The sequence below is a fragment of the Nomascus leucogenys genome, chromosome 13, assembly GCF_006542625.1.
Source record: "Nomascus leucogenys isolate Asia chromosome 13, Asia_NLE_v1, whole genome shotgun sequence".
NCBI lineage: Eukaryota > Metazoa > Chordata > Mammalia > Primates > Hylobatidae > Nomascus > Nomascus leucogenys.
In genome coordinates this window covers 44,901,492-44,916,561 of record NC_044393.1, presented here as the reverse complement: position 1 = coordinate 44,916,561, position 15,070 = coordinate 44,901,492, and the positions used below count along the sequence as shown (strand labels likewise).

Genomic DNA, 15,070 nt, shown 5'->3' with positions numbered 1-15,070 from the left:
ATTCGCCCTGTTTAATCTTTGAAATAATTTTCCATTATGAGGATCATTTAATTTCTGTCTATAAAATGTGAATCAAGAACTGGGGCTTTTATTTTTACTTTCTATGAAGGAAATCAGACCCAAAACAGAATCTCCAATGCATGGGACATTTTTTGGCAGAAGTTCAGAGGGAGAAAAGGAAAAGCTGGCTTGACTCATAGGATCTTGTATGTCTGTTTTTCTTTCCCATGAAAACTCGTAGTTCGAAGGAACATAAGGGAAGAAAATATTCTGCTTTCATTAAAAAATAACCCGTGCTTCCTGCTTCTGTGCAAAATAAACCCTTCATAAAGCAGCAGAAGCCATCTTCATTTACAGTTGTCACTGAAGGATATTTCCAGGCTGGGAAGAATTTTTTTTCAAGGCATTTAAAAACCGTCTATACTAATAAAAGAAAAACACGATTTTTTCAGGTCAGAAGACTTCATCATACCTGGCGATGGATATGTTTTTAATTAAAACCTGGGCACAAAATTGGGTTGACTGTGAATCATTGTGATGCCTGATCGCTCTTGTAAGACACCCACCATCATTGGTACTGGTTACTGGCTCTTGACACCAGAGTCCACTTTGTGTACTTAGCAGTTAGAAAGGTGATGTGTGAGGCCTGGCAGCTGTTGGTGTTACAGCTATTGTGTGGGAAACAAAAGCCATTCTGTTCTGTTCCCCAGCCTGCCTTTGTATCACTGATACAGGAGCTGTTTCATAAATGAGGTATAATTCTTTACTGGAGAATTTCATTACTGCCCATGTTTCAATGTTAGCTTACACTTCCAACAGCAGAGGGGAATGTCTGAACGTATCTCCTTTTGAAAAGAATCTTGGCTTCTGACCTCTGTCAAGATGCTTGCATTTTAAATCTGTTAACTAGACCTGTGATTAGATGCCATCATTACAACACATATGCTTCCCACCTTCCTTGCTCTAGACCACCCAACCTAAGGCTGGCTAGAGTGTATTTGCTGTCAGCCTGCCTGTCTTGGAAATTAAGCAGAGTACAGTACACACTGGCACCCAGGTGAACCAGTAGGAACTAGATTTCTTGCACAATCTCTCGTGGATCTGTCCTGCGAAATTCTCATAGAGCAAATCAGAACTGACATTTATTTGAAGAACATGCACTTTTTCACCCAAATGGTATATTCATTATTTTCATTTAGAAACTATATCAATCTAGGAAGTTTTCAATAGCATATAAAAAACAAACTGGCCTAAACAATCAAAGAACTGCAGTGGGCTGTGTCGTTCTTCCCAGCCTTCATCCCTCCCTGGGCTGTGTCCTTTGTTGTGTGATTTTGAGGTTCCTGCCTCTAAAGGTGAGTATATTTCCCTAACTCATGGATGTTGGGCTCAGCTACATGACTTGCTTTAGCCAAATTTCAAAAGTATTCCTATTTTCACTTACTTTTCTTGTATTTCTGCCATTGCCATGAGAAGAACATGCTCTGGCTCTCTTGCGTCAAATAAGAGAAATGTGAGGCAGGTTTGGAATCTGCGGATTGAAGCCAGACCCAACTGAGTCCAACCTAGATCAGCCTACTTCCAGCTGACCGAGAATCGCATGAGCCAGAATAAGTGACAGTTGTTTTAAGCCAATGCATTTTGAAGTGGTTTCACAGCCCTATTGTGGCAATATCTGACTGATATGTATTGCTTATATAACTGAAGAGTCCAAAGGTAGTATGGGTTTCGGGTAGGGTTTGAAAAGAATTCCTGTTCTATTTCTCTGTGATTCTCTTGGGGCTTCAACCTGGAATGGCTTCCCTCTTGGCATGATAACCATAGCCATTTCAGGCTTCACATTTACACCACGTGCCATCCAGAAAACAAGAAAGCTTCTCTCCTTCAGCTATCATGCGAAAGTCCTGGGCTTCACTCTGATTAGGTCAACTTAGGTCATATGTGTATCGTGACCCAGTCACTGAGGAAAGAGAGTGGGAGTATGTGACTTGGTTTATGTGAATCAGAGTCCCTCTTGAAAATGGGAGTGAGTCCAATCTCTTCCAAAGTCTATGTTGTGCCAAATTAAAGGTGGGAGTTGTAGGGTGGAACAGGTGTTGAGAGGTACAGGCAATGTTAATTATGGAATCTGAAATCTCCCACTTTTGTTTTAAATTTCTGTCAATATATTGTTTGGCCCAAGCCATTTTCCATCCTCCATGTTGCTAGGCTATCTAGAGACAGAGAAATGGGATTTAAGCTCTAGATCTGAGATGTTACCTTTAAATGGCAAAGCGTATGGCCACACCCATGCCCCTACAGTACTGGAAAGTGGGTGGGAACCCAAATAAGACTTTACCATTATTCTGTCAGACTTCCAACTCCTGGTATCCCAGGGTTTTAGGAAAATCCAAAGCAGGTTTGACCTATCAGAATGTGGAGATTTCTGATGTAGAGGATGAAGTTAATGCTGATGTAATTAACAGCATGGGATGAGGTGATAAGAATATCTTTCCACTGACTTCTGGTCACCATTGTTTCCAATGAGAAGTCAGCTGTAATTCTTGTCACTGTCCAGACACATAGTAAGCACCAAATAAAAAATGTGTGTTGAATCAATGGATTAAAAATAGAACCAAGATCTTTTGGCACATATCCCAATGTTCTTCCAAGACTACTCTATCACTTCTTTGTAAAACTTTACTTTGCACATTTAATGTACCCCTTGCAGCTTCTGCAGGGAAGTAAATCAAATCAATGACTAATTCAGGTAATTTTTGTAAACATGGATATTAACGTGATCACCAGTTACTTTCTGTGCTTCTAAGAGGCCTCCCTGACTCTGAAGTATCTGAAAGGTTGAACAACCCTACTAATTGAACACATTTTTGCCATTTAATAAATGTTTGCCATTTTACAAATATTATTGAGCATCTACTGTCCACAAGATACCGCATTAAGTAACGTGAGGGACAGAGAATTGAACAGGAGCTAAAACTTGTCTTCAAGTACCCAACTAATATAATTTGTCACTTAAGGTTTCAGGGAAACTGTGAACAGAAGAAAAGACTTGGGACCTTTCATGGAACTACAGATTCTCAGGGAGTAGCTTGCCTGTCTCCTTGTAGTATTACTTACTAGTTGTCTGTAATCATTAAGGGTCTCAATTCTGTATGAAACATCTGTCAGCATTAAGACAAAATCTTGAAAACCAGGCATTTTTATGTGACCTAGCTGAGATGTCAGGCATATATTCACATATTCTTACATTAATTTCTTAAAAGTATCTTCCCATGCATTTCATGGTGGCTGTACATGGGCACTATTAGGTTTGTTTTGGTGGTAATGTCCTGGTTAGATAATTCTACATAATTGCAAATTTGGGGGTATGAACACTGCTACATTTTCTTTGACTCCTTCTTTGTCTTCGTATTTTTTTCCAGATGAGTTATGCTTTAAACCATACAAACAGAAAACTAACATTGGAACCTAAAATAACTGTCAATGCCAAGATCATTGTGGTTGGTGCATCCAATGTTGGAATTTCCTTCCTAGAGACATTGGTATTTTGGTGAGTTGTTTTACTCTATTGATTGATTGGTTTTTAAATAATAAAAATTATCTTCCTACATCTGAAGAGAACACCCTCAGAGAACAGACCTGAGATTGTTTGGTACTCCACACACCTGCCTATGTGGATGGATGAATCAGTGGAAGAATATTCTAGATCAGGGGTTAGCAAACTATAGCCCTGAGGCCAGGCCTGGCTTGCCAACTGCTTTTGTAAATAAAGCTTTATTGGAACACAGCCACACTCATTTATGTGTTGTCTGTGGCCATTTTTGTGCTACAATAGCAGATTAGATGGCAGACTCCTCTGCTGAGTAGTTGCAACAGAGACCATATGGCCTTCAGTGCCTAAAATATGTACTGTCTCACCCTTCCCAGAAACAGCCTACTGACCCCTTTTCTAAAGGAATGTTTTCCTTACTGGCCAGATCATAAAAACCACCTGCAGCATTTGTTAAAGATGTAGATTCCAAGATCCTGCACCCAACTTGCAGAACCTGAACTCCTGGGGAATGGTCTAGGAATCTGTATGTTAATAGATACTCCACATAATCAGGCAGGTTTGGGAATGAGTTTTGACTTCATACATTACAAATACGCTTTCAGAAATGGCATGTGGGCCAGGACCTTTCTTCCAGCCCTTGAATTTTGGATCCCCTGAAACAGGTAAAACCCTTCAGGGAGTATGGAGGCCTGTGCATCTCTTCTGATGCTGTTTTCTCATCCCCCTCAAAGCACTAAACAAGGTTTCCTTTCAGAGCCCATTTTTCTGATGGGTGATGCTCAGGGATTTCCAGCATCTCCAGTCTCTCTCTCCATCTGCTCACTGAATTGAGCACCTCTTTAATAGAAAACACCCTGGGTTAGGGTCTGAGAGCTTGGGATCATGGCCTGGCGTCATCAGCACCTAACATGGAGCCCTCAGTGTATTGCCTAGCTTCTCTCAAACTCGCTATCTTCATTTATTTTTTTAAAAGTCTCATAGATGTTTTAAAACCCTGACTTTGGGAACCACAGAACCCTGAATTAAGAGTCCAGTTTTTCCAAATCTTTTGTAGGATCACATGAAAAACTTTAGCTACCATTCAAAACTACAGGTGCTGAGAGGTAAGCAGGAGATGGGAAAATGCAGCCCTACCATCACTCTTCTGGAAGCCAGCAGAGTTCTTAGCTCAAGACGGATGGGGCCTTGTGAGGGGCTGGGTAAGCAAATGGATGGAGGAAATGACCCTCAAAAGGCGTATGTGCCTGGTTAACATGGAGACGAGCTAATCCCAAGTGGTTATTTTGCTCATTTAACATCACATTAACCGGATAAAAAAAGAACTGATTTTTTCACTTTCTAGCCAGTTTGTTCAGTTCTCCAGAACATACTCTTAGGTAACTAGAAATAAATTACGTGTCATTATTGAAGTTAGTAACAGAGTTCATGTGCTTTGAATAATGTGGTCAGTCTGCAGCAATATTTCACTGCAAGCATGAAATGATGAGAAGCACCTAGGAATATTCCATTCCCAGAGTATGCCACGTTGTAGTCTGAGTGCTTTACTTGTTCTGATGGGTCTCTTCCTCGAAAACTTTTGAACAGCAAGTTTTATGCAACCATTTTTGAATGATGAATTATCAAGGTGGAGCTGTGAAATTATAGCAGTTAAGAAGTTATCATAAACAGGTCTTAAATCTTAATTTAGCTATATACTTAGTCATAATGTTTTATTTAAATGATTACATTGAGACATATACAAGTAATTTTCTTTTTGTGGAGTCAACTTAGATCTAATAAAGATAAGTATAAATTTTGATGTAAGTATTGAGTCAATTAAATTTCCCAATCAAACAGAGCTTTTTAAAGCATTCTAAAATACTCATAATTCTCTATCATCATTACACAGATTATGTACACTAAAAATAGACTGGTATCAGTTTACAGATCTCTAATCCTTAAGAGAGGAAATAGTTTTCTCATTATTTTCTCTAATTATTTTAAGTCAGCAATCACCATGGTAACCTACTGCGTATTTTACTTTCCCAGTTTAACTGCCATTTGAACTTAATTTTATACATGATTTGAGCTGAAATGAAGAAATACAGTTTTCACCCAACACTTACCACCAGTGAGGATTGAATCTACATTTTGGAAGCAAAATTTAGGAGAATCAGCCTCCTTGTAGTCTTTTTTTGTTTGTTTGTTTTTGTTTTTGTTTTGAGACAGAGTCTTACTTTTTGCCCAGGCTGGAGTGTATGGAGCAATCTCGGCTCACTACAACCTCCGCCTCCCCCCGGGTTCAAGTGATTCTCTTGCCTCAGCCTCCCAAGTAGCTGGGACTACAGGTGCAAGCCACCACGCCCGACTAATTTTTGTATTTTCAGTAGAGATTGGGTTTCACCATGTTGGCCAGGCTGGTCTCGAACTCCTGGCCTCAAATGACCCGCCCGCCTTGGCCTCCCAAAGTACTAGGATTACGGGCAGGGGCCACAGCACCTGGCTGCCTCCTCGTAGTCTTGAGCTGCATTGTCAGACTCGGCAGGGGCACCATCGTTCCTGGAAAATCCACTCGAGGCTCAGGACAGTAACCTCTTTCTCCAGAAAATCTGGTAATTCTGTCATCTGACAACAAAACAAACACAACTTTGTTCTTGTATTATTTCCATGCAAGAAATTATAAAATACATTTGGTCTCCTCTTCAAAGGACACCAAAAGCAGTTTGTGTAAATTCCTATTCTTTCTTCCCCAAGTGCTGAGGTGCTACTGGGAGAGCTGAAGTGCTTTGCCCAAACTCACTACCTAATATACCCTAGGATGTAAGCTCCATGTGATGAGGGAATACTGTGGTGGTGTTCTGACTTTTTTTTTTAAGTGTGCTATTGTATCTGCTAGCTGTGTGCAGTTTATCTGCACAGACACATCTCCTTGTCTGTGGTTGTCAGGCCTGAGTCCTGCGTCTTGTCCTTCCTAGGGGGAGCCTCTTGGGCCCTCCAGCACTGGGAGACATGCGTGGCAGGTGTTTTCCTGGGGACACACCCCAGGATCCCAGTCTTTTACTACCCCTGCTGTCCTCCGTTCCCTCCTGTTCCTGGCCCTGGTGATCCCCGGCAGAGCCGAGGAGCCAATGGCCCTGCTCTCAGAGGCTTCTACAGTCTCCCTCAGCCCTGCGGGAGGCCTCCAGGGGTGGAGATGGGCAGGGGCGTAGCGTCATTCAGGGTGGAGTGGGCTCAGCTAATTGGTTCCCTACCCCCTTTTCTAGTGCACTTGGCCTCTGAGGGGAGCCCAGGAGGAAAGGACCCAGCCTTCTTTCCTGTCACCTGCCTGGCCAGCGCAGGAGCATGCATGTTTGTGGCAAGGATCAGGAGCTGAGCAGGGCAAGGCTAGAGCCATGGGGTGGTTCTCTTGCATTGCAGGGCACTGAGGAAGAAAACACCAGCTTGTACTGTGAGGTAGAGGGCCGTGAATTGGAGGGGAAAAGACGGATCTTAAGACATTCACTGTGAGATTATGTGTGTTCTTCATAATGCCCAAGACATTTAAGTGATAGACTTGGATTATTTTTAAATGGCTGTTCTTGTGATTGGTGGGTTGTGTTCATTTGACCACCCTGTTTTTTGGGACTGAAAGTTCCTGGCTCGGACACTACGGATGTCACATGTGCGTTTTCCTTCTCAGTGCTTCCATTAATAAGACTTTAAAACCTCCAACCACTGGAGAAAGCAGAAAGAACTTGGCCTCAGCCATTAGCCCACCTCTGCTGCCAAGCAGTGCTGCAGCCCTGAGGGAGGAACTGTCCTCATCTGTGCTGAAGGAGAGTCCCAGCAGGGGCCCCCAGGTCCTGCCAGCCAGAAGGCGCCACCACGGTAGAAACTCCACAAATCCTATCAGGGTGAGATCTGTAAAGTGAACTCACTATAAAGTGAACTCCCACTGAGTCTAGCATCACTGAACTCCTCAGCTGCAGTGCTTTGACTCTTTCAGGTTTCCACAAACATATTCCAGAGTCATTTTTTTAATTATATAAATGCTATAGCAAAATAGAGAAAAAAAAGAAGAAGAAGAAGAAAAGGAGCCGGAACCAGGTGTATGCACCTCTCTTCTGTTTCTGCATCCTTTCACTCCTGGTGTGGCACGTGGACCAGCAGCATTGATATCACCTGTGAGTTCGTTAGAAATGCAGAACCTCAGGCCCTGCCCCAGTGTCCCAAACAGGTTTTTTTCCAGAATTATGCAGAACAGCATCTTGACTGTCTCCTGGGCCTGCGTTCATGGAGCTGAGGCAGTTGCTGTCCTCTTCTGTTTCAGCATGAGTCTCTATGCTTCAGTGTTTTATAGTATTTACACCTAATTATGGGAAAGTTCCTTTTTAATCCATTATTTTTAACTCTTTCCTAATTTAATCCCGATGTAAAGAATCTTTTGAAGAGCCTGTAATGGCACTAGAAAAATGCTTACTGGAGTCATTGATGACAGTGACTGAAAGCAGCCCGGCCGGTGTCCCCGCGACCCTCCATGTGACTAGAGAGAAACACTGATTCACGGGAAGCACTGGTGGGCACTGGAAAGCCCGGGTTCCCCTTGTCTTCTACTTCCACCACTCAGAAGAGTTTTCTCAAAAACTGACCAAATCATCCCAGCAAAAGATGCAGCCTCAGACTTTCAGCCTAGACACTGATCCCCTCATCTGGTTGAATGTGTGGAGGTGACTAAGAATAGCTTAGACCAAGCAGGGCATGTTTTTAAAGCTGCAATTGTGGCAATGACCACAACTCCTGTTATCGGGCCGTGCAGTTCCGCACAATATCCGGCACAGCTGTGGGCTCTGGCAGCAGCCAGCCTAGCGCTGGCGGCTTAATTAGGCTTTTTATCTTTACATTTGTCTGAGGACATCTGAAACCTTCAGTGTGGCCTGCCACTAATTAGGTGACTAATTAAATAGTCAGTGCTTCCTTGCTGATCTCAGAGCTCAACCGCAATGGACAGGTTTGTGATTGTGACTGCCCGTCCTGTCGGTCTCTGCACGTGTGCGCCTCACAATTGCCCTGTTCATTGCCCTGTGCAAAAATGGCATGGGAGCGAGGCCCAGGGCATGTGCAGGGCCACCCTCCGATGTGCCCAGGCAGCAGGCAGCACGGACATCCACAGGGGGGCGTACGGGAGATGGACATCCACAGGACATCAGGTCTGGTGCAGAGGCTGGTCTGGTGGCCAGAGCAGAGGGGACGGCGGAAGGAGCTTTACCTGTCAGGCTCAGAGTCTCAGTCTCCCCAGGCAGCAAGACTTGACATTCTGCCATCAGAGAATAGTGATCCAGAACTCACCCTGGTGTCACTAATCACAATGGGGTTTCCTATTCGACTCCAATATTTAAATGTAATTAATGTTAAATAAAAGCACCTTCATTTACTGAAATTATCCACCCCTGCTCGTTTCAGTATAACTTATCTCCTCATACCCACATTAGAGACTCCCAGAACAAAAGCAAAGCAATCCACTTTGAGCAACATTAGGCCTTTTCGGCGGGGGAAGGTCAGCTTATTGTCCTTTTTATGTGTGTGCTTTGTGATTCTTTGGCATTAAGGGTAAGTAGGAAATGCATTTTTCATGATCACACAAAGCACAAAACATGTACCTGGGTCTGAGTCGTACACCTGCCTCCTCAGTCTTCATCATTTGTTATTGGATGATTTTCAAATAATGACATTGGTGCCTGTCTTGGTTTGCATTCTTTCAAACCAAGCTGAAAACAAAGCATTTGGATACAAGTAGTTTATTTGGGAGTGATCCTAGGGAACTGCCTGAGAGCAGGGCCGTGTGACAGGGAAGTGAGGATAGCCACAAAGCCAAAAGACACCCTTGTCAGTGGGTCCCCACTGTGGACAACTGAGGTCAGAGAATGGCCATGGGCAGAGAGAGGCAGACAGGAGACCCTTTGCAGTTGAGCAGGTGGGTCAGGGTGAGGTGAGTAGGCCCCAACACTATCTCTGGAGTGCCCTTATGGTCCCTTAGTTGGCTTAGTTTGTTCTATTCTTCCTTGTTGATATTCTTGAAGTTGCCTGTTACTGAAACTTTGGCATAGACGATGATGGAGAAGAAGCAAGGGTTAGATAAGGAGGCTGTGTGGAGAGGATTTGGTGGGTTTCTTGCAGTTCTAAAGAGGACACAGGTGCACTACCAGAAAGTTTTGCTAGAAAGAGATGGCATTTAAGGACCTTGTCTTAGCAAATACTTTATTTCTACTTTGGGATGGAGATAAGGTTAGAATCAGTAGTTTTCGAAACATAGTCTGTGGCCCGGCACCATCAGCATTACCTGGGAAGCTGTCGGAGGTGGGGATACTCAGGTCCCACTCTCCAGGGACTGAATCGGAAACCTAGAGGTAGGGGCCAGGCTCTGCTTTCCCAGCCCTCCGGGGGAGGCAGCAGGTCAAGGAAGTCAGAAGCGAGGGTGGAGTGGAGAGGGCCCAGGAGAGTGATTCCAAAACGCAGAACTTCAGTCTCCTCACCTGTGCTGCAGGGAAGGCACCCACAATCCCTCCTCACACACTGGCCTGAGCATTCAGTCAGGTAGCAAATGTCAAGCATCTGTCCAAAGGCCTGGTGCTGACACTTGTTAGACAGACATCTCCCCACTAATTAAATTTGCATGTCTAGACCCCCATGGAAGCCTGCACTGACTTTCAAAGGCGGGAAGTGACTGGGGAGCTGGAGTCTCCTCCACGTGGAGGATGCCCTCTTCCCTGAGGACTCGGGGAACCGGAGGTGTTTCCACCCGCGCTGCATCTGACTCCTGGTGAGACGTTCCCTGGAGTCTGCAGAACATCCTCCTAAGAGACTCATGTCTCTCAGATATTTAATGGGATCATACACTTCCTTCATAGAAACTTACATTAAACTCTCCCCTCCTTTCTTGAGACTCCCAAACTCTCAGGAGCCTCTCAGTTTTCTCCTCCTTGAACAGAGGCTCTCCAAGTGCCATCCCTGGCCCGCCAGCATGGACATCACTTGGGAAGTGTTAGAAATGCAGATTTTCAGGCCCCACCGAGACCTCCTGCGTCAGAAACACTCTGGGAATCGGGCCCAGCAATGTGTGTCTTCACGAGACCTGCAGGGACTCCCTCGGCCAATGCCACCACGCCGATGTGGTCTTTGCCCTTCCTGCCCCATCTTCCCATCCCCACTTTTCTCATGGGCAGCCTCACTCCCAAAAAAGCAAAAGGCATATACCCTCAGCTGTGCACCCTCTCCCACTTCCTCAGCTCTGCACCCACCAGCCACTTTCTTTCCTCCCTGCGGAGGGAGGATTAGGGCCGTAAATTCTTTTATCTGGGCGCACATGAAATGATGTACAAGAGGATTGAGGGAATAAGGACATATCAAACTGCCCCCTAACTTACAGCATATGATGTTGGGTGGAAATTTGGAAGGGAAGCCCAGAAAGAGCCCCGCCTGAAAACACAGGCATGAGGGCCCTCCAGTAGAGGTCACAGGTGGTCCTCGTTGCTGGGGAGTGGGAGGACCGTGGGCCTCTGTGTGAGACCCAGAGCAGGCAAAGCCGTCTATGCAGCAGATGGCTTCTGGAGACCAGGTTTCTCTCTAAGTATACTTCTCTGAAGATAATGCCTTTCAAACAGATAATCCAGCACTACCAGTATAGTAAGACATAGGCTTGAAAAAAATGGTTCGAATTCTCCTTTTTATTTTAAGAACTTGTGGTGGAGGAAAATGTTGTGAATCACCTTTTGAGATTTTAGGGTTAATATTAAGGAACTGTTTCTATAAGCAACAGATTGCAAAAGTTCCAGGCTCTACAATTCTGCACATCACAGCCACTTGGATAGGGATGGGGAAGGTTGTACAAATACAATTTCCTGGGACCCTGTTCCTGGAGTTACAATTCAGTAGGCCTGGGGTGGGTTTCAGGAATATGTACGGTACTTTTAATAGACTCCCCAGGTAATTCCAACATGCAGGTGGGTTTAGGAGCCATTTTTGTAGACATTTGCTCAAAATTGGCAGTCTCATCTATAAGGAAACCTATTTCCCCCTGTAATTGCTCATTGTAACTAACTTGTTTTTATGGGCTTGTTTTCCAAACCACATTTTCTAAATCTTAGCAAATCATATAACTTCCAAGTCACATCATTACCTTGGGGCTTACCAGGCCTAATTTTTAAGTTATTATTAGCATTATATAGCTGAACCCACATAGTATTAACATGCTAAATTGGACCTAGCAGAAAGCATTTCACGAAGTCTCATGCTTAAACTATCACCATTAAGAAGGAAGGCCCAAGAAGAAACCTGCCCATGTGGTGTTAATAAAGCCTTGCTAATAGCCAGCATTTGCCCAAAACACAAAGCTCTTCTTCATTCTCCCCCACCAGAAGTGATCCCACTGGATTTTGAATTCCCATAATGCTCCATGATTCCATCCTTAAGGAACAAATTGATTTGTGTCTTATATTTTGCCATCTCTCGTGTGCAAGGGCTTTCTGGCTTGTCTTTGATAGCTGCCATCTTGGTATTTACATCTGGTTTGTGCTCAGTATATATAAACATATGCTTAAAGTAGAAATATGTAATGTTTTTACTTCCTAGACATGGATAAAAACATCATTAATCATTTCCCCTAAATTATAAAGGAAAGCTCAATTTCATTTTCATCAGTTTTGCCAGAACTCCCAAATTTTATTCTTATCTTTTCAATTGACATTTCAAGAATGGCATGCATTTTCATTTTTTCGGTAAGGATTTATGTGTTTCTTTTGTGATACATAAGTTTTTTATCTGAGATCCTGAACTTCTACCTAGCCCCTTATCCTGGCCACCATGCCCCCTCCCCTGCCAGGTCCCCGGGGACTCCAGAGAGCACCCAGGGTCCTCCAGGCAGGCACTTCTACCTTAGTGTCGGGTCCAGTGTTGAGTCACACCCAGACTCAGGGTACCTTACGAGACTTGCTCCTTGCCCCGTTTCTCCAGGTCCCATCCTGATTCCTACAGGGAGCTCTGACCCACCCAAGGTGGAGCTGGGCAAGATGGCACCCAAGAGAAGAGAGAAGTAGGGTCAGGGAGTGAGCTTTTAACCTCTGTCTCACCCCACGAACTGCCCACTCCCTTCTAGATGTGTTCAGAATCCTCCATCCCACGCCTCCTCTGTGGAGCTCTCTCTTCGGTCTCCCCCTGGAGGTCAGAGCGTGTCATGACCAACAACTTTGTGGCCATGGATGCAGCTGCCGTTTAATTTTTACTAACAACAAAAATGGGTTGAGTACTATTAACACACTCAAACAAATACCCCATAACTCCTTAATATCATCTAATACCAGTCCGTGTTCAGTTTTCCCAGTGGTCTTAAAATTGCTCTTTTACAGTTTAGTTGGTTTGGATAAGGATGCAAACCAGGTCCAAATACTGCATTTGGTTAATGTGCCCCTGAAATCTCTTTAAATATTTAACAGTTTCCTGCACCTTCCCCGTTTTCTGCAATTCATTTTATTGTTAGGTTCTTGCATGTTAGAGAATTTATGATGAAATAATACAATGTGTGGTGTTTACTCCAACCACAACAGTGGTGGTGAGTATTTTAAAGGCAGCACAATGTTAGTAATTGCTAAGCTTTTTTCACCTCGTGTATATTTAAAATCCTCCAAAATAAAAATGTTTTAAAAATAAAAAATTAAATTAATGGCTCAGGACCTTGTCCAAAAGTCTCTTATGATTTAAACAGAGAAAAATATTGCTAAAGAAAGTTAATTTTTTTTCAGGGAAAAACTGGTAGATTCTCTTAATCTGCTGTGTACTTAACAATAAATATTTTGTGTGGATTTGTTTTGCCTCTAATATTGGAAGTTCACAGAGCTCCCAACTTTTAAACTCCATCTGTAGTATTTTATGGCATGTGTTGTTAAGACTGAATTAAATCTGAGTTATTTTTTAACTAGTAGAATATGTAGATAGGTTAAATACCTATCACGAGCTAGGATTTATTTTCATTTGGCAAATATTTTTGTCACTGTTTTGAACCATTCAGAAAGCAGAGGTTTTAGTAAATTAAACTGAAACATTTAGATTGATGTGGGTTAATAATTTTTCTCTACATTATCTATTTGTTCAAATAACAGCATTAATTAAAGCAGTTAATTAAATCACTTGCTTTGGTTGCCTTTGCTATGCCTGCACCCTGCAGACACACACACACACAATCAGCTAGAAAATAACTAGCGATCGCCTAGCAGGCTGACATGTATCTACTGCCCAGAAGGGTAAGCACATGAAAAGTTTTATGTTTCTTTTATCATGTTCACAATAAATTGGCAATGTGACCCTCTTTATTCAAAGGATAAGGATGTTTAGAGCTAATTTTGTAGCTGTCCTCTTGAAGCATGGAATGAAACACAATACCTTTTACTTATTTCCCTGGATACCCTAATCCCTCCCTGCTTTACAAGTATCTTTGAGCTGTTCCTCCCTTTGTATCCACAGCAACGTGAAATCCCCACTGGAATTATTTGCTGCGAAAATGCAGGTGCCCTTGTTTAATGTTTCATTGGCTTGAGCACTTAACTTGGAACTTTTTTTTTTTTTCATGATATGGTGACCTTTGATTTTGGAGCTGAGGGCTCATGGTGATGTTAGATATTGTTTATATACATTAAGCCAACACCATTAGATCTGAGCTTTATCTGTGGTTCTACTGTTCCTGCCATTTCATCGAATGCATGCCCAAATCCAAGCTGTACTCCGTGACCCACTGTTCAATTTGAAGGAACTTTTTGAATATTCATAGGCGATCAAATTAAAAATCAGTCTATTAGAATTATGTATTATAAACTTCATGATTTTAGACCAATACTCTTACATAGTTACAGATTTAAGAAATTAAATATTTAGACACTGCTAAATCGGGTTATAGAGAGAACCATTACAGCAAAAATATGAGGTTGGAGAAAGAAATGAAAATGCTGATGATATTTTCATATAAAGTCATGAAAGGGCAGGGAACCTTCTCTGGATAGCAAGGAGGTTGATGTTACAAAGAATGTCGGGGAAGTTTGGTTAGGCCCAGCCGGAAGGACCTTTATGCCGCACTAGGGAATTTGGGCTGAACAGTTTGGTAATAAAAACACTTACCATTTATTGAAAATGTACTATGCAGCAGGCAATATTTTAAGCATTTTACCGACAGTGATGCATTTAATCTTCACAGAACCCCTAAGAAGCATTAGGTTCTAGAGCCACAGAGAGGTCAAATAACTTGCAAAGGTCAAAAAGCTAGAAGTGCTAGAGCTGGGAGTCGCACTGAGGCAGTCTGACTTCTGAGACCAGGATCTGAATGAGTCTGATCTGCAGCTACCTTGGTAAAATCTCTACCAAGAACAAAGGTAGGGATTTTAAAACCAGAAACCCTTGAGATTTTATTTAATTTAAAAAGAGGTTTCCAGTAGCTGTGTGGAAGATGGGCAGAAGAGAGAGACTCAAGCTAGAGAGACAAACTCTCTAGACAAGACAGTGAACTAAGGCAGTGTGTTATAG

General features: G+C 43.0%; 1 protein-coding gene across 1 annotated transcript in view; it reads left to right on the top strand.

The window, feature by feature from the left end:
- CFAP61 (cilia and flagella associated protein 61) overlaps window positions 1-15,070 on the top strand; it is a 319,261-nt gene that overhangs the window by 185,405 nt on the left and 118,786 nt on the right. Inside the window, exon 18 of the mRNA XM_030826708.1 lies at window positions 3,423-3,550. Within this exon, the coding sequence (XP_030682568.1) occupies window positions 3,423-3,550 (128 nt within the window). The remainder of the gene's footprint in view (window positions 1-3,422; window positions 3,551-15,070) is intronic.